Below are 20,300 nucleotides of genomic sequence, written 5' to 3'. Positions count from 1 at the left end.
TTAAAAAATTAAAAGAACACTCCTATAAGGAAGCCAACATCACAGTGATTCCAAGCCAAACACACAGTAAGACAGAACAGTATCCTCAATGGATATATATGGAAAGAATCCTCAATAGAACACTAGCAAACCAAGTGTAGTACACACTTGAGAGATCATATACTAGGACTGAAGGTCTTTACCAATGATAAAGGCTCAGTATACTCACAAGCTTCAATGTGGTACAACGCTTGGATAAAAGGAAAGTGACAACATCATCTAGATAGACAGAAAAAGCCAACATTCACTCATGATTAAAACCCTAGGGAATGTTTTCCAAATAGATACTGAAGGAACTTATCTCCATTCAGTAAAGGTCAAACAGGAAAAGTCCTCCTAACACTGTGGCTTGAGTGGTCCCTCCCTCCTCCACTCATGATGAAATTTAATTGCCATTTGTTCTAGTTTCATTTCTGTTGCTGTGATAGGAAGCAACTGAGTGGAGAATGTTTATTTGAGCTCACTACTCCAGGGAAGTCAAAATAGCAGGAGCTTGAAGCAGCAGCCAGTACCATCCACAGGAAAGATCAGAAAGAGGGAAAAATGCATTCATGCTTAGTGTGCAGCTAGTTTTCTCTACTCTTAAATAATTCGGCCCCAAACCAAGGAAGGTTGCTGCCCATTTTCAAGCTGAGTCTTCCCACATTGTCTGAGGTAATGAAGAGAATCCTCCACAGAAATGCCCATAGACAAGGCAACCTATACAATCTCTCCAAGACTTTCTTCACAACTGAATGATTCTAACTTGTGTCAAGTTGCCCTCTAAAATTATCCATCACACTATATATCATAAATGACCATCATACACAGTAACATTATTAACAAGTGGGGCCTTTATGAAGTGATTAGGCAACAGGGGCCCCTCTCTCATCAATGACTTGATAACCTAATTATCACAGGAATGGACCAAAGCTTACTGCTAGAGTGGAGTGTAATGAAGCTAAGCAGCCCTTCTTGCCTCTTACTCTTTTGCATGCATTCTTTTGACCTCCCATCTTCCACCATACGATTGTGTAGCTTGAAGATTCTCAAAGAGTTAGTAGGCCTGAACTTCACAGCCTCTAGAACCGTGAGACACACATCTTTTTCCTTTATAAATTACTGAATGCCTCACAGCTGTTATATAAGCATAAGATGGATATAGATAGACTAAGAGAAACCTTACAGTCAGTGGGGGAAAGTGGAAGTGTTCCCTAAGACCCAAGACAAGACAAAACCTCTTACTCATTTCTGCTCAAGGTAGGATTCAGAGTTCTAATCAGGCCCAGCATTGGTGGCACACACCTTTAATCCCAGCACTAGGGAGGCAGAAGCAGAGGCAGGGGGATCACTATGAGTTTGAGGCCAGCTTGGTCTATAAAGAATGAGTTCCAGGACAGCCAGGGCTTCACAGAGAAACCCTGAAATTCAGTGCACATTCCTCAACTTTTTCACCACTAATTCTTGGTTCATTAATAAATAGGCTGAAATCTCTAAAAAACATTCAGATGGTTCTAGGAAAAAAGCAATTATTAAGTGTTTTATGGACACCTCATATGCTGTGACAATGAAGAGAACTAGTCGCAGACCTGTCATGATACTACAGTGTAATCTACACCATATCATAAGAAAGCACAAGAAACCAACTGAAAACAGAGCAATCATGCTTACACTGACAACTACTGCTCATACATACATGTGCTCTGTTTCACAGAAGTCTAAGCCTTGAAAAGTTAAGTTTAAAACATGATTAAGTCAATAGCACCTTACCTGCTCATAGGCCCCAATCTTAATTGCTGTCTCGGGTGCAATTTTAAAAACATTTACACCATTTCCTCGCCAAAGAGAAAAAAGGCCTCCTTCCTTTACCATCTGCTTGAACATACGAACCAAGCTCATTTTACTCATTTTTGAACTTGGAACCTAGAAATAACCGGCAAATTCATCAGCTTATTTTACTGCTAGTATAAAACAATTTCATTGCTGGTGAAACAATTGTACCATGGACCCCATAGCTTTCAACAGCAGTTTCATTTTCCTTCAGTCACATAAAATCGATGTATTTTTTTTTGTCCTCAGTTACACATAAAAATCAAGTAATCTTCCCTCTATCCATTGTTTTGGATCCCGTGCTTCAAATAAGTAGACTCACAGAAATAAACACTCCGTGTGTTTTACCTTGATGCAAGCTGCTCAGCATAGATGGGGAAGTCATCCACGCTCAACTCCTTTTTGCCTTCAGGATTCATAAGTAACTCTGTGCACTGAAGCTATACAGTATAGTCTACCTACCCAAGAATCAGTTAGGAGCTATCTCAGTTCTCAAATCTACTACTACAGGACTCCCATAGGACACATCTTCCAGTATTCCTCATTTCATTTCATTAAGGCCTCAAAACTCAGCAGTAGTGATACTTGTAATATGCATATGCCAGAGGTAACAAAGTGCTTCCTTACGAGAAGGAAGAAAGCCATGTAACTTGCATTAGAGTCTATGATCATGACTGTACCACTTAGTAATCTCTTATTATGCTTAATTATAATTAGACTTTATCATATGTGTGAATATATACAAGTGTGTATGTATGTATGTATAGGATAAAATACAGTAGTCTAGGGTTTACTATTATCTACAATATAAGGTAACTAGTGGAAATTTTTCCTAAAATATCAAAGGAAAATAAAGACAAGTTATGAAAGACAGAAATAATTCAACTATCAGAAACTCTTAGCCCAAGCAAATAATCCCCAAAGATTATTAAAGAACACATTGATATATACCCTGAAAACAGAATTAGATTATAATACATCAAACTTTCAACAGTGAGTATATTAAGGTTTCAAGATATTGTGGCTCTCAAAATTCATTTGTTGAGATCCTAACTTGTACAAGTCCACGGCCCTTAGGGTGTGGTCTTATTTAAATAGGGTCTTTGCAGACGAAATAAAGTTAAACTGATATGACCTTTATTCTTAAAAAAAGGAAAATTTGGACACAGAGAGACCTAACACACCATAAAGGAAAGCAATGAGAAGTGCTAGGGAGATGGCCATATCCAAGTCAAGGAGAGACACCCAGAGCAGACCCCCTAAGCTCAGAGGAGCCAGCCCTGCTGGCTACTTGACTGGTCCTCCAGAACTATAATACCTTTCTGTTTTTATGCCAGGTTGTGGTACTTTGTTACTGAATCCCTAACAAACATATATACGGGAAATACAAGTCAGTAAATGTCTGCCTCTATCTTTTTCTGTGTTTTTTGTGTTATGGTTTTGTTTGTTTGTTTGTTTGTTTTCCGAGACAGGGTTTCTCTGTGTAGCCCTGGCTGTCCTTGAACTCACTCCGTAGACCAGGCTGGCCTCAAACTCAGAAATCTGTCTGCTTCTGCTTCCCAAGTGCTGGGATTAAAGGCATGTGCCACCACTACCCCGCATGGTTTTTTGGTTTTGTGTGTGTGTGTGTGTGTGTGTGTGTGTGTGTGTGTAGGAGAGAAAGAGAGAGGGAGGGAGGGACAGAGGGAAGAACAGGGAAGGGAGGAAGGGAGACTGGCTTAATACCTGGTATGAAACTGAAGATGATCTTAGACCCCTGATATCTTACCTCCTCTTCCTCAGTGCTGGTGTGACAGAAATGTGTTACCACACCTGGCTTTAATTCACTTCCCACTTACTTTTCCTCCTTATTCTCAATTTTTTTCTAAAGTTTCCTTTTCTTTTTCACATCCTTTTCCTACTCTGCTTTATTCCTTTCCATTTTTCATTCTTTTCATTAAACTATATTTGCTCCATAACATTAATTTAAGATTTCTTTATTGTTTGATAATTTCATACATATATAATATGTTTTGATCAGATCTGCCCTCATTTCCTCATCTCCATCTCTGCCCCTAACCCCTCCATCACCTTTCTGCCTCCATTTCATGTGCTTTTTATGTCTGCTTGATGCTACATGCATGACCATCTCCTGCAGCACAGGAACCTCTCAGGGCCCACATCCTTGGAGAGAACTCCCCCTCCCCCAGTAGCCATCCATTGCCAATAGCTCCTCAGAGGCAGCATTTCATGAGGGAGCCTCCCCTGTCCACGCTGTAATTTCAGCTGGCCTCATTTCCACAGGTCTTCTTCATGCAGTTACAGCTGCTGTGGATTCATGTGTGCAGCACCCTAACATGTCCAACAAATGTTGCTGCATGCTTTTCCACTCTCCCTAATCCAGTGACCCATGATTATCCTTGCCCTGTAGTAAGACCTCTGAAGTGGCGGTTACAATTTTCAATATCATACCATCACTGCAGGTTGAGTCTGTATGTCTGTAATGTTCTGGGAAATAAGAACTATGATCTTCCATCTTTGCATTTCCAGCACATAACATGTACTTAGCACACAATAGGATATCTTCTTTCTTACTTTGCCCTATTGGCTCTATTCCCATCTGTGTCACCATTCAACAATGTGTCCATCTGTGTTCTACTGCATGTGTGTACTGTTGCACATGTGTCCATCTGTGTACTGCTACACATGTGTCCATCTGTGTACTGCTGCACATGTGTCCATCTGTATACTGCTGCACATGTGTCCATCTGTGTACTGCTGCACATGTGTCCATCTATGTACTGATGTACATGTGTTCATCTGTGTACTGCTGCACATGTCTCCATCTGTATAGAGCTATATATCTCTCCACTTGTGTAGTGATGTAAATGTTCATATTTTTTTCCTTTACATGTAATTTTTAAATTTTCTTAAGGCCCAGATACTGGGGAAACTGAGTTCTCTAATGTGCTTCAGAATATTTTCAACTTGCCTTTCCTAACAATGGTTCAAATTTAGCTTCCTGGTTGAATAGAATATGAGTTACACATGGAGTCAAACACATAGAAGAACAATGGGTTAGTTGTGTCATTACCACATAGGACAATTGGTTAGTTGTCCAATTTCCATATACTAATGTATATTCTCTATATTTAGATTATTAAACTAAAGCCTTTATTTCCATTGGATAAATTAACTAAGATATCATTATGTATCTACAGGATAAATAAACGGTATATATTCTCCCTTGGTATTCCCACAGTACTAGTGTGGTTTTGGTCTGGCTATAAAATGGTATTTTAATATTTGTTATTGGGCTGGTGAGATGGCTCAGCAGGTAAGGGCACTGACTGCTCTTCCAAAGGTCTTGAGTTCAAATCCCAGCAACCACATGTTGGCTCACAACTATCTGTATAGCTACAGTGTACTCATATACATAAAATAAATAAGTATTTATTATCAAATTATTTATTTTCCCTGATGTATTATAATTCCTCTAATGGTAAAAAGTGTGTCTAACCCACGATAGGATCTAATGCCCACTAAACTACCTAATACATAACATATCTGTCGAATATGTATAGAATGAATAAATGAAGCTCCCTTAATCCAAAATAATATCCTTTTAACACACGGTATCTTCTTAAAATGGCATATAAATTGAATATTTAATCAGAGTTACAGGTTTTGAAAGAACAAAGAATAATTACAGATAATTTACAAAGTTCTTAATTAGGTAACATTATATATAGTTTTACACAATTATCATGCTATATTATAATAATTATTCTTAATTTAGCACCAAAGGCTACCAATATCACCAAAACAACAAAGGACAATAAAACAACCATATATTTTTAATTGCAAATTTTAATTCATAACATTTTTCTTGATTTTTATATTCTTATAGAAAAATTATCTAACAAGTATTGATTTGTAATTACAAATTTTAATTCACTGAAGTATCAATGAGAAGGTACTGAGAAATCTGCCAGGCACTTAAAATCAATGTTACACTTATCAAGGACTCTTCACGTTACTCCCGTTCTTCAGGAGTGGGTAAGGCATGCATACTACCTGCATCATGACTTTCATGCGGTCCAAAGGTGCCGTGCACGTCCGTGTAATCACACTCGCTATCCCTGCTGCTACTAACCGCTTCCACCACTCTCCAGACTTCTTCTCTTGCTCTGTAAATTCATCTGGAATACTTATACTCTCTCCTATATCAATTATCTGATAAACACAAAAATAATTAGACAGTGAAGTATAAACAGTTGAGAAGTAAGATCAAGAAAAATTTTTCACACATCAAAAAAAAGCAGTTCTTTTTCAGATCACCTCCAATACTGAAGATTGACAATTTACTTAGTACACAGTGCTTATACTCGAATGATTTTGAATAACACATTCACATGAAGATTTAAGCTAAAATACTCATTAAATTTGGTATTGATTTAAAATAATTCTCAAGCTATTTGTATAATCTCTTCCATGAAAACAATGTAAACCTGAGAGCAGGGAACAATATCTGCCACACAGTAGGTGAGGAATAAATACTGAATAAACTCCTACATTTTATCCCAAATTCTTAGATATAACTTAAGTCAGGAGTCAAGAACAGCATCCAACTTATGACTCACAGTGATCTTTTGTTGACCAATTTTCTCTTTAAAAACATATATTACAGTGAGTTTGTATGTAGTAATTTTACCCTTAGCAATCATATTTTGTTTTCTGAAGACTATTTTTGAAGTGTTAAAGCATTATGTTTCAGTGAAGAGTGTCAAACAAGACTTGAAGATTTGGGTTCTATTTATTACTGTTGATGTGGTAGGCAAGTGACTGCGCTTAGCTCCCCCACGTTTATTCCCTCGTTCCATTAATGTCCTTTCAGGAACCTTCTCAAATTATTTTCCCTCTGCCCTGAGGATTTCTTCATGACTCAAGCATTTCCTCTCTAATACAGTCTTGATTGATCAGTTCATTTCTGTTTATTGCTTGGCCACTCTTTTACAAAGTAAGTCCAATGAGGCCAACAACTTGGTCTCCTTTGTTGTACTGTTTAGAGACCTAGATCTTAGCTTAAGATAAATGTGCTCAATAAATATTGTTGAAATGGCATGTCAGTATGCTCGATGGACCCTGGGCTTTGCATTCATGACAGGTCATGCAGAAGTTGGTTTCTGCCTCTGGCATTTAGAGAACTCTGCTATCATTTTTATAATAAGAGACATAAGAAAAGATAAATCAACTACAATACAGAGTAATAACTATACAACAACAATGGTATCCTAAGAAAATCTTACAGAGGCACTGGATGCATAAATAAATTGGATTTGATGGATTAAGAAAGGAGTAAGAACATTGGGTAGGCAGGGAGAGAAGAATGGATCTGGGGGAAGTTGAGTGGAAATAAGTATGATCAAAGCACATTGCACAAAATCCCAAAGAATTAATAAAAATATAATAGCAGAAATAAAAATTATAAATTTAAAAATAATTTTAAAAGAAAGTGAGTTTCAATGTTTAAGAGAAAATAAATTCTTTATAGTTAAAGTAACTTAAAACCTCAAAGCTCCATTTTGAACCCAGGCATCAGGACTTCTGAGGCCACCAATCATTTTGCCTTTCTATATATGCAGGGATATTCTAGGCAATGAAAATGATATGCTTGAAGATATCATTCATTTTAAGAACCACAAGATCATATGTAGGTATGGAAAGAGATGTTTAAAAAATAAAATAAAATAAAATAAAAGGGCAAAAGCTAGTGGGATGGCACTGCAGATAAAGGCAATGGCGGCCAAACCAGACAACCTGAGTTCACTTTCTAGAATTTATGCAGTTCAAAGAGAAAACCGGCTCTAGACAGTGTCCTGACAATTCCACATGCACACCACAATGTAGCGCAATACTCACACTACGTTTAATTTCTTTTTAAAGGATTTATATAATATTGGTTAGAAATCAGAAAGATTCTAGAGTAACCAACCCAAGAGTTTGAAATAATTACTGTTTTGCTAGGTTGGTTATAAAGAAGAAAGGAGTAATATCAAGTTCTGAGTTTATATCGCTTCATTCCATGTGCAAAATCAGGTTCGTCTGTCTGAAGATGACCTGATGTTACAGATAAGCTAATTAGAAAGGAAATGAAAGTGAGAGGTGACTGAAAGAGAGAAAAACAAAGGAGTCGAAATATAAACCAAAGTCCACAAATATAAGTGCTTTTTTAGGCCAGGCAAGAAGTCTCATGCAGCATCAGAGGAAAGCCCACAGGAAATGGACAACTCTGCCTCTTCATTTTAGCCAGTTTTATATAGTTGTTCTTATGTGGGGATGCCTATTGAGGTATTTGTTCTTCAAATGTTCCCAGAAAAACCAGAAAGCTCTGATTTACCTATGAAATTCCTGAAGCTTTAAGCAGCATATGATCCAAACAAAACAGTCACCCTCTGATGGATGCCTAGGAACTTGCAGCAGTGTGAACTATACTCACTCACACCTGTACCCACTTTGAGAGATATTGAGATAAGGCTTTATATTAGGTCTTTAAGTTGATACTGGAACAAGTTAGAAAAAGAGGCTGTGGGAAGAATAGAATTTATTTTTCATCTAACAATGTGAAATTTTGAACTAAGGAGCAGAATACAATGGGATGGATGTTTGTGGCCCCATACACAATGTTTTACACTTTAATACTAATAACAGGGTGGTGATTATGTGGAATTGGGGGTCCACTAAGATATAACTAGATTATAAAGGTAAGGGCCTTGAGAATAAAACATGTCTTAAGAAGATACCTGAGAACTATCTGGCTCTTTTTTTTAACCTGGGAGAACATGCACGTGCGCACGCATGCACACACACACACACACACACACACACACAAAAGATAAGAAAAGAAAAAGGAAAAGAGAAAGAAAGACAGAAAGACAGACAGACAGATAGATAGATATCCATCTGTAACAAAGCTGTTGCTAAAAACAGATATGAGACTAGGCACCTTTAGCTCAGCTGCCAGAATGAAAACCCATTGCTTAAGCTACCAAGCTTGTGTTAATTTGTTATAGCATATCACATTAATAAAAAATAAAATCACAACCAATTTTCATTTTCAAAGAAAGCATCTAGAATTAACAAAACTATAACATCTATATAGAGGGAAAAAAATCATTAAAAACTGAGATTAATTGGGCTTCAACAAGTAAAGGATGAAGACTAAGGAGTGGGAGTTCTTCTTTACCAGATCAATGATACTACAGAGCCATGAACATTAAAAGCAGCTCAATACCAGCACAAAACCAGACACACACGTAGAAGAGACACACGTAATTCATAAGAACATATCAATGAAAGCTTGATATCTCAGCAAAGGGTACTCTACTATGAAAATATATGAAAGCAACAGACTGGTTAGATTGTATTGAGGAAATTCTTCAAAACCAGTGTCCTAACTTTAGCCATGTACAAAGGCACACTATGGATGTGTTGACACCTAAATATAAAAGGTGGAGCCACACCAATAGAGGTAAATGTACCGCGGATAGTGCTCCTTAAAATGCAGGAATTGAAAACTGTCTTAGTTGGGGTCTTATTGCTGTGAAGAGACACCATGACCAAGGCAAATATTTAGTTGAGGATGGCTTACAGAGTTTTCAGAGGTTCTATTATCAATCACAGTGAAAAGCATGGCATAGAGCAGGCAGACTTGGTGCTGGAAGAGCCAAGATTTCTACATCTTGATCTGAAGGCATCCAGGAGAAGACTTGTACAGGCAGCCAGGAGGCGGCTCTGGATCACACTGGCCGGACTTAAGTATATATATATGAGGCCCAAAGCCCTGCCTGCAAAGTGACACACTTCCTTTAATAAGACTGCCCCTCCTCCATATGGCCACACCTCCTAATAGTGCTACTTCCCATGGGCCAACCATATTCAAACCATCATAAAAAAAAAGTTGACTTTTGATACATTTAGTACCAAAAAAATAAGGATTCCTGTGCAATGGTTTGTGATGGCCAGAAGCCGAAAACAACCCTGATGTCTCACGACATAAGAACTGGTACAGAAAATGTAGTTCATTTACACAATGGAATACTACTCAGCTAATAAAAATGAGGACATCCTGAGTTTTGCAGGCAAATGGATGGAACTAGAATATATCATCCTGAGTAAGGTAACTCAGACCCAAAAGGACATGCATGGTAGGTACTGACTAATAAATGGATATTAGCCACAAAAAAAGTGCCAAATACCCAAGATACAGCCCACAGAATTCAAAAAGGTCAACAAGCTGAAAGGCCCAAGTGAGGACACCTCAGTCCCACTTGGGAGGGAGAGGAAAGCAACCACAAGGGAGTAAGAAGGAATCTGGGAGGGAAAGGAGATGGGGGGGGAGTGGAGAAGGGAACATGATCAGGTATTGTGCGGGGGAGAGGACTGAAGCTCTGAGCACCAGCAGAAAGAATGGAAACAGGCAACCTCGAGAGGTAGGAGGTTGGGGGGGTGGGAACTCTCCAGAATGTCCCAGAGACATGAGAAGTGAGAGACTCTCAGAACTCATAGAGAGGGACCTTAGATGAAATGCCCTACATTGGAGAGAGGGAACTTGTAGAGCCTACCTCCAACAGAAAGACAGGGCACCAAGAGAAGGGATGGGGTTGCCATCTCACAGTTAAAACTCTGACCCATAATTGTTCCCATCTGAAAGAACTGCAGGGATGGAAATGGAGAGGAGACTGAGGAAAAGAAGGTCCAACCTAAAGTGTGATCCAGCTCAAGTGGAGATCCAAAGACCTGACACTATTACTGAGGCTATGGAGTGCTCACAAAAAGGGACCTATCATGACTGCCCTCTGAAAGACCCAACAAGCAGCTGAAAGAGTCAAAAGTAGATATTTGCACCCAATCAATGGTCAGAAGCTGCTGACCCCTGTGGTTGAATTAGGGGAAAGCTGAAAGAAGCTGAGGAGGAGGGTGACCATGTAGGAGGACCAGCAGTCTCAATAAACCTGGGCCCCTGAGATCTCTCAGATACTAGAACACCAACCAGGCTGTATACACCAGCTGACATGAGGCCCCCAACACATATACAGCAGAGGACTGCTGGGTCTGGGTTTAGTCAGAGAAGATGCACCTAACCCTCAAGAGACTGGAGGCCCCAGGGAGTTTAGAGGTCTGTTGGGATGGAGGTGGGGACATCCTTGTGGAGACAGGGGTCAGGGAGGAAGTATGGAATGTGGAACAGTTGGGGAGTGGACCGGGAGGGGCATAAAATCTATAGTTTAAAATAAAAAATAAAATAAAGAACAGTGCAGAACCAAATAGGCAAATAACATATTAGGAAAAAAGATTTTCAAATTTAAGTATGTATCTACAATAAATATGCATTGCTATGAAAACAAGAACAACATTAAAAAATCCTCATCAAAAACAGACAAAGTTGTGAACAGACTTTCATGTAAAATAACATGACCACAGCTGATCTTTCTATAAAAATATGTTCAAACAGCATGAAGAATAGGAGAAGTACTTATTGAAGCAATGATATTGAACCTTACACCTAATGAATGGCAAATATTTAAAAACTGGATGATGCCAAACAGCATTTACTTATAATACATAAAGAAACAGGAACTTTTATATGTTGTTTCTGGAAGTATCAGTTGATACTTTCCTGTACTGGAAGTATAGGAAATGATATAGAAAAATGTAGTGACATTTATGAGCAATCTGGAATTTTGGTTTCTTTCAAAAATCACAGAAATATTACACAAATGTGCTTAAATTTTAATCCAAGGTGTAAAGATGTGGGGCTGCTTCAGACTACCCACAGCAGATGACTAAACTGTGTGATATTTGGAATTCTTGGAACTTTTCAAAGGGTACATAAATGCTAGGGCCTCAAGAGGTGTGGTGGGTGGGTTGTTGGTCATTTAGGGAGGTTGGTCACAGTTTGTGAGTAGCCATAGTCAAAGAAGAAACAAAAGGAAAAAAATTAGATTCAGGGACCCACCCACCCTCCTCTCTTTTGCTCTCTTCCCTCTATCTTTCTTTCTCTCCAATCTAGTGTAAAGGGGTGAAACTGGGGGAATAAAGAGTAGAAAAAAAGAAGAACCCACAAAGCAGCAAAGACCAACTACAAATGGCAACCAGTGTGGGACTCAATAAAGAAAAATGGGAAATTTGATTTGAAATGCTGTTCAGGAAATGGCAGGGGATGAAGGAATGGATGTTTTTCAAGAGGCCAACAAAAAAAAATTATTGCATCTGCTACTGCTAAGATATCCCCACTTTTCTCCCAGATGGGGTTTTCTATTCTTTCTTTTTCTTCTTCATATATATATATATATATATATATATATATATATATATATTCAAAAAAAGGTTGAGAGACTGGGTGAACAGTTGGAAAATTGCAAGTGTAAATGGAAGAGACTGAGAAAGAAAAAAATGGCTGAAATGGGAAAAACAAAAGGAGTCTACTTTCTCATTTATGAAAGGGTTGTAGAGTTGGCTGTGCAAGTGGAGATGTTGTGGTGGAGGTGGAAGCACTTGGGAAGCAAGGAACACCAAAGAAGAGAGAACAAGAAAGGTCAGTCCTGGTGACTGAACAAGAAGGTGTGAGTTTCAAACAGGAGGCAAGAGGGAATGAAACTGTGCTGGAGGGTGGTCAGGTCAGAGAAAAGCTAAAAAGGTGGAAGGACAATCTGATGAAACAGCCCATTTTGAAAGAAAGAGTTAATCTCAAACCAGCTTGCTGTCAAAGTTAGAGGAGGGATGGTCCTGAGTTACAAGATCATCACCATCAGCTTTTGCAATATTCACACAGCAGATGCTTACTAACAGTGTAGAACAATGTTACAACAAAATAGGATGGTGTCCTATAGAAATTATATTTCTAAAGTGTTTTTAAAAGTCCATTATTTCATATGTGATGCATTCACCTTATGTGAAACAAATTCTAAATAAATGGGCTATTCAAAATAGAGTTATTAGTCCCCCAAACTGGAAGGGATTATAACAGCTGTACTAGAAGCTGGTCCACAGACCAAATGGTTAACATGCTGTGGGGAAGAAACCAGGAATATCCAACTGTGAATAGAGTGAAGGGAATGAATATAGCAAAAGACCAGTTGCTAGGTGAAAGGCAGTACTCTAATATACAAGAACAGATTCAATTTGATAACATTACTACAGAACAATGTCACTTACTGGCTTTAAGAGCTGGGGACAAAACTGAGGAGCCAGGAGAAAAACGTCTACCTCAATTGCAGATTATACAATACAGATTATACAAGATTAATGATACAGATTATACAAGGTTCTTGAGAAGTCTTCACTGATTTTTCACAAAGATTAGCCTCAGTATTGAACAAAGCCATATCAGACCCTGACACAAGACAGGTGTTGATGAAGACCTTGGCCTTTGAAAATGTGAATACCAAATGTGAAAAAAAAAGTTTATGGACCTTTATAGGGACAAGCACCACCTATAGACAAATGGATAAGAAATATGACCAATATTAGTTCTAACAGGTACCATGTAGCTACAGGCATCCAATATCAAAATGCCTGGTGCTTTAATTGTGGGGAATTTGCAAAGAGACTGTGACCAAACCAAAAGCTTCAGATCTCAAAATACCTAGTGCATTAACTTCGAGAAATGCAGTACTTTACACTTGAAATGTGAATGAGCCATTTTCTAGAAGCAATGGTTTTTACATCTCAAACAGAAAGAACACTTATGTTTCCCAGGCTGTGTATGTGATACGGCAAAGACTGCCACTGGATTCAAGAATGCAGATCCAAAAGAGATATTCAAAGTAATTTCGTACTATTGGGAAATGACCTGGGGGGCCTGGCTCAGGGCCCTGCAACAAAAATTAAGAACAGTTTCATCCATAGAGTAACATGCAGACTGAAAATGCACCACTAAGCATGGGGGTTTAATGCATGCTATAGCAGGCAGTACTGCTCTAGACTTAGCCACAGATAAATATCTTATTCTATCCCCCGCAAAACTCAATGTTATAAAATAACTACTGGAGTTTATGATCCTCTGCCCTTGGGGACAGTAGGGATGATCTTGGGATGGAGTGGATTGACTTTGCAAAGTTTCATTGTGCATCCAGGGACTATAAAAGAAGATTTCAAAGGAGAAATTAAAATTATGGCCAGGGTAAAGAGAATACTGATACGTTCTTTGACTTCTTCCTTTCCAACTTGTATCCACTTCATCTCCTTCAGTTGTCTTATTGCTCTAGCTCAAAATTTAAGTGCTATATTGAGTAGATATGGAGAGAGTGGACAGCCTTGTTTTGTTGCTGATTTTAGTGGAATGTATAATGTTTTGAACTTTACTTCATTTAATTTAATGTTGGCTATAGGCTTGCTGTAAATTGCCTTCATTATGTTTGGATATGTTCCTTGTATTCCTACTCTCTCTAAGTCTTTTATCAAGAAGGGGTGTTGGACTTTTGTCAAAGACTTTTTCCGCATGTAATAAAATAATCATGTGGCTTTTTTCTTTTGGTTTGTTTATACTGTGGGTTACGTTGATGGATTTTGTATGTTGAAACATCCCTGTATCTCTGGGATGAAACCTATTTAGTCATGGTGGATTTTTTTTTTTTGATGTGTTCTTGGATTCAGTTTGCAAGTAATATTTTTACACCTATGTTCATGAGGGAATTTGGTTTGCAATTCTCTTTCTTGTTGAATCTTTATGTAGATTAGATATCAGGGTGACTGTGGTTTCATAGAATTTTGAAGGCAGGGTTCCTTCTGTTTCTATTTTGTGGAATAATTTGAGGGGTATTGGGATTTGCTCTTCTTTGAGTCTAATATAATTCTGCACAAAACTGGCTTCTTTTGGTTGGGAGACTTTTAATGACTGTTTCTATTTCCTTAGGAGTTATAGGTCCATTTAAATTGTTTATCTGAGTTTAACTTTGGTAAGTGATATCTATTGAGAAAATTATCCATTTCTTTTAGATTTTCCAATTTTATGGAGTACAGAAATGTGTAACCTATAATTGTTTGGATTTCCTTAGTGTCTGTTGCCATTCCCCTGTTTTCATTTCTAATTTTGTTAATTTGGATATTCTCTCTCCTTCTTCTACTTAGTTTGGATGGGGGTTTGTCTATTTTGTTGATTTCCTCAAAGAATTAACTCTTTGTTTCACTGATTCTTTGTATTTCTATTTGCTTCTATTTTGTTAATGTCAGCCTTCAGTTTGATTATTTCCTTCTATCAACTATTCTTGGGTGAGCTTGCTTCTTTTTGTTCCAGATCTTTTGAGTATGCTGTCAAGTTGCTAGTATGAGATCTCTCCAATTACTTTATGTAGGTACTTAATGCTATGAATGTTCCTCTTAGTACTACTTTCAGTGTGTCCCATTAGTTTGGGTGTGTTATGTATTTATATTTTTCATTGCATTCTAGAAAGTCTTTAATTTCTTTATTTTTGCCTTGATCCAGTTTTCATCAAGTATATATTTGTTCACTTTCCATGAGTTTGTAGACTTTCTGTTGTTTCTGTTGTTGTTAAAATACAGCTTTAATCTGTGGTGGTCTGATAGGATGCAAGGAGTTTTTTTAGATTTTATTGTATCTGTTGAGACTTTCTTTGTGCCCAAGTATGAGAAAGTTCTGTGAAATGCTAAGGAGGAGGTACATTTTTTTGTATGTTTGGGTGAAATGATCTTTTAATATGTTAGGTCAATGTGGTTTATAATGCCTACTAGCTCCAGTGTTTCTCTGTTTAGTTTTTGGCTGAATGGCCTGTCCATTGGTAAGAGTGAGATTTTGAAGTCTCCAACTGTCGATGTATAAAGGTCAATGAGTGGTTTAAGTTTTAATAATGTTTCTTTTACAAACATGGGTACCCTTGCATTTGAAGCATAAATATTAAAAGTTAAAACATCATCTTGGTGGATTTTTCCTTTGATGAGTATGGATTTTCCTTTGATTAATTTTGGTCTGAAGTCTATTTTGTTAGGTAGTATAATGGCTATAACAGATTGCTTCTTAGGTCATTTGCTTGTAAAATCTTTTTCCAACCCTTTACTCTGAGATAATGTCTATCTTTGATGTTGAAGTGTGTTTCTTGTATGCAGCAGTAGGATGAATTCTGTTTTCACATCCATTCTGTTACTCTGTATATTTTAATTGGGGAGTTGTGTCTATTAATACTGAGAAATATCAGTAACCAATGATTGCCAATTCCTGTTTTGTGGCTGTTGTTGATGGTGGTGGAGGTGGTGTGTGTGTGTGTGTGTGTGTGTGTGTGTGTGTGTGTGTGTGTACTTCCCTTCTTTTGGTTTTGCTGATGTGAGACTATTTCCTGTATTCATGGGTGTAGTTGGCCTCCTTGGTTTGGAGTTTTCCTTTAAGTACCTTCTGTGGGGCTGGATTTATGAATAGATATTATTTGATTTTATCAAAAAAAATAGTTTGTTTTCTCCTATGGTGAATCAAAGCTTTATTGTGTATAGTCGTCTCAGTTGGCATCCATAGTCTCTTAGAGTCTATAGTATATATGTCCAGGCCCTTCAGGCTTTTAAGAGTCTCCAGTAAGAAGTCAGGATTAGTTCTAATAAGTCTGCCTTTATATGTTACTTGGTATTTTTCCCCTGCAGTGTTTACTATTCTTTCTTTGTTCTGTATATTTAGTATTTTGATTGCTTTGTGACTTTCTTTTGGTGTTCTGTAAGCTTCTTGTATCTTTATAGGCATCTCTTTCTTTAAGATAGGAAATTTTTTCTTCTATGATTTTGTTAAAAATATTTTCTGTGCCTTTGAGCTGGGATTCTTCTCCTTATATCCCTATTATTCATAGGTTTGTGGCAGATACCATACATGAAGAGCTGTAGTTGGCAAGTGAGCTCATTTGAGATGGCCCATCCTGCTCAGTTTCAACGGGTGAGCTCTGGTGTGGCATGACCCAAGAGATCCCAGGATCACTTCTTGCTACTGATGTGTTTTCTCATATTTGTCATTGCCATGCTCCTCATTCATTTGGCTTGTTGCATGGGAGTCTCTGCCAAAGTTGGTAGCCAAAACAAGGAGACAAGCAGGGAGTGGACTAGGGAGAGAGCAGGTGGGCACCAAGAGAGTGAGTGAGTCAGGGAGGTCTTCAGGTGGGTGGCCTACCTGGACTTCTGGAAGCAGACATAGCCTCTGGTAGAGTTGGCAAAGTTTTATAAACTAAAAACCAGAAATCTTAGTAAAATGTACAGAAACATAGTCCCTATGACTCATAAACCAATATGAAATTCTCTAAATAAGTAAGAGAGAAGCTGTTTTGTGCTTTTTACATCAGAGAAAAAAATAATAATCATTATGGTATTGTATAAGAAAGATGTGGTGACACCTGCCAAGGAAACAGAAAGGTAATCTCCACTCTCCCCCTCTTCCCCAAATCTAGTCCCCAAGCCTCACCCCCAGCCTCTAGCTGCTGTGGCTTCCCCTCCCTCTCTGCCCCAACCCCAGGGGACTATTCAAATCCTGGTGGCACACCTTGCTTTCCTCTCTACTGCAGATTCTTCAATCCCCTACTCTAACCCATCTCCATTGCTAAGTGTCAGCTCACAATACCCAGAAACACACTCTAAGAGGCCACACCTGGCAGGATCTCATAAGCATTCTTTACCAGGCAACCCACAGCTACCACACTCTCCTAAGAATGAGTGACAGAAATCAGGGAGATGAGGTGGGGAAGATAACTGGAGAGATGGCAGAGCATTTAAGAGCATTGGCTGCTTTTCCAGAGGACCCAAATTCAATTCCCAGAACTCATATAGAAGCTCACCACTATCTGTAACTCCAGTTCAAGGAGTTCTGACACCTTCATGGAGACGCATGCAAAATGCCAATGCACATAAAGTAAAAATAAAGAAACCATGGAACGGAACACCTGTCCAGCAAAGACAAGATCAAATAATAGCACCTAGAATTGCAATCATCCCAAACCCAAATTCTTAAACATCTGCATAAAAACACAATCAGTAATAGTCAGGACAATATGTCTCCACTAGAACCCAGAAACTCTACTACAGTAAGCACTGAGAAATGCAATACGGATGAGTTATAAGACAAAGACTTCAAAATAACCTTTACGAATATGTTAGAGGTCCCTTAAATGATAAGAATACATTAGTGATATCTATGAAAACACAAAGAAACTGAAGAAAATAGTTCAAGACTTGCAAGTAAAAATGGAATAAAGAAAACCCAAACTGAGAGATAATTGGAAAAGAAAAATTTAGGAATTCAAACAGAAATCTCAGAGTGTGTGTGTGTGTGTGTGTGTGTGTGTGTGTGTGTGTGTGTGTGTATGGGTGAAATGTTCTATAAATATCTTTTAGGTCAATTTAGTTTATGATGTCTGTAAGCGCTAGCATTTCTCCATTTAGTGTTTGATTAGAAGACCTGTCTATTGGTGAGAGTGACAAGCCTCACCAATAGAATACAAAAGATAAAAGAGATATTCTCGGATATTAAAGATATGATAGAAGAAATGGATATGCTAGTCAAAGAAAATGTTAAATCTAAAACCGCAGGCACAGACATCCAAGAACTCTGGGACACTATGTAAAAACCAAATCTAAGAATTATGGGAATGGAGGAATTGAAAGAAATACACATCAAAGGCACAGAAAATATTATCAACAAAATGATACATGAAAATGTCCCTAACCTAAGGAAAGAGATACCTATCAAGGTATAAGATTGGCCTAAAAGAGAAATTCCTGACAGCACATAATACTGAATGTACACAACAATGAAAGAATATGGAAAGCTCTAAGAGAAAAAGATGAAATAGCACATAAAGGTAGACTTACTAGAATAACATCTGAATTATCAATGGAGACTCTAAAAGCTGGAAGAGCCTGAGAAATGTTCTACAAACTCTAAGAGACTACAGATCCAGCAGAAGTTTCAATCACAGTAGATGGAAAAAAAATCCATGATAAAAAACAAATTCAAGCAGTATCTATCTATAAATCCAGACCTACAGAAAGTACTAGAAGAAAAAACTTCAACCCTAAGAAGCTAACTATACCCAAGAAAATACAAGGAATAAATATCAGGATGGTAAATTTAAAAGAGGCGAACCCATATAACAACAAAATAACAGAAATCAATGAACACTGCTCATTGATAACACTCAACATTAATGGTTTCAATTCCCCAACAAAAACACAACAGATATACAGAATGGATGCAAAAACAGGATCCTTCCCTTTGTGGCATCCAAGAAACATACCTATATATCAAGGATATATATCACCTCAGGGTAAAAGGATGGAAAAATATATTCCAACCAAATAGGCCTAAGAAGGCTATTGTAGACATTTCAAAATCTGATAAAACAGGCTTCAAAACAAATTTAATCAGAAGAGATAGGAAAGGATACTACATAATCAAAGCATGCACACACACACAAGCACAAACATTGCAATACTTAATATCACTGCAAAAAAGAAAAGGACATGAAACTTCATAAAAGAAATATTACTACAGCTTAAATCACTTAATGACCCTCACATATTTATAGTGGAAGATTTCAATAATCCACTCTCAACAATAGACAGGTCTTCTAATCAAACACTAAATGGAGAAATGTAAGAGCTTACAGACATCATAAACCAAATGGAACTAACATATTTATAGAACATTTCACCCACACACACACAGAGAGAGAGAGAGAGAGAAACAACAGAAAGCTTACAAACTCGTGGAAACTGAACAACTCTCAACTGAATGAAGGAGAAATAGAAAGAGTGTGGAAGGAGATGTGAGGAGGATCTTGAAGGAATTGGAGGAGAGGAAACTAATCAGAATATACTGCGTGAAAAAAAATCTATTCACAATAAAAGAAAGATGTGGTAATGCATCCTGGGTAATAGTTACAGAAGACAATATGAACATTGAAGGATCAGTCAAAAAGTAAGAAATCAAATGTGTTATCACAATACTATATAAATTAAAACCCAAGTATGAAATGATGTAGCATATTCTTCACATATGTTCAAATATTCACAAGCACAGATGAAACCAAGTGCCTATCATAACATTTATTCAATACCTATGTTCTTAGTTTGTTTTAAATACATTGACTAATGCATTAATTGAACTCTTAAAACTCATACCACTAGCCTCTAATCCTGTGCTTTTAATCCCTGTACTTGGGAGGCAGAAGCAGGTAGGCCCCTGAGTTCAAGGCCAGTCTGGTCTACAGAGTGAGTTTCAGGACAGCCAGGGCTACACAGAGAAACCATGTCTAGAAAAGACAAAACAAAACAACTGAGATCATTATCTCCACTATCTAACTGAAGAAACTGAGGCACAGAGGGGGTGTGAGATGTGGGGCTCAAACTTGGGCCTTCTGACTGCAGAACTAATAGCCTTTTCTTGTGTCAGCTATGGAGGGAAGACAGACACTGAATAGAATGCTGTGGAT

General features: G+C 37.8%; 1 protein-coding gene across 7 annotated transcripts in view; it reads right to left on the bottom strand.

Annotated features, from left to right (window-relative positions):
* LOC116093650 (calcium-binding mitochondrial carrier protein SCaMC-1-like) overlaps window positions 1–20,300 on the bottom strand; it is a 52,524-nt gene that overhangs the window by 9,909 nt on the left and 22,315 nt on the right. For 6 of the 7 annotated variants that reach the window (XR_004119777.1, XM_031375222.1, XM_031375221.1 and 3 more), the window contains exons 5-6: window positions 5,905–6,063; window positions 1,789–1,941 (exon numbers count right to left, since the gene is read on the bottom strand). Coding sequence is in view for 6 of the 7 variants with exons in the window: in XM_031375222.1 (XP_031231082.1) it covers window positions 1,789–1,941; window positions 5,905–6,063 (312 nt within the window). In the remaining variant the exon portion in view is untranslated. The remainder of the gene's footprint in view (window positions 1–1,788; window positions 1,942–5,904; window positions 6,064–20,300) is intronic. The other variant, XM_031375226.1, reaches the window with a different exon arrangement.

This window comes from Mastomys coucha, unplaced genomic scaffold (genome assembly GCF_008632895.1).
Source record: "Mastomys coucha isolate ucsf_1 unplaced genomic scaffold, UCSF_Mcou_1 pScaffold16, whole genome shotgun sequence".
NCBI classification, from domain to species: domain Eukaryota; kingdom Metazoa; phylum Chordata; class Mammalia; order Rodentia; family Muridae; genus Mastomys; species Mastomys coucha.
Note: the sequence above shows the minus strand (reverse complement) of the source record. Positions and strands in the feature narration are given on the sequence as shown.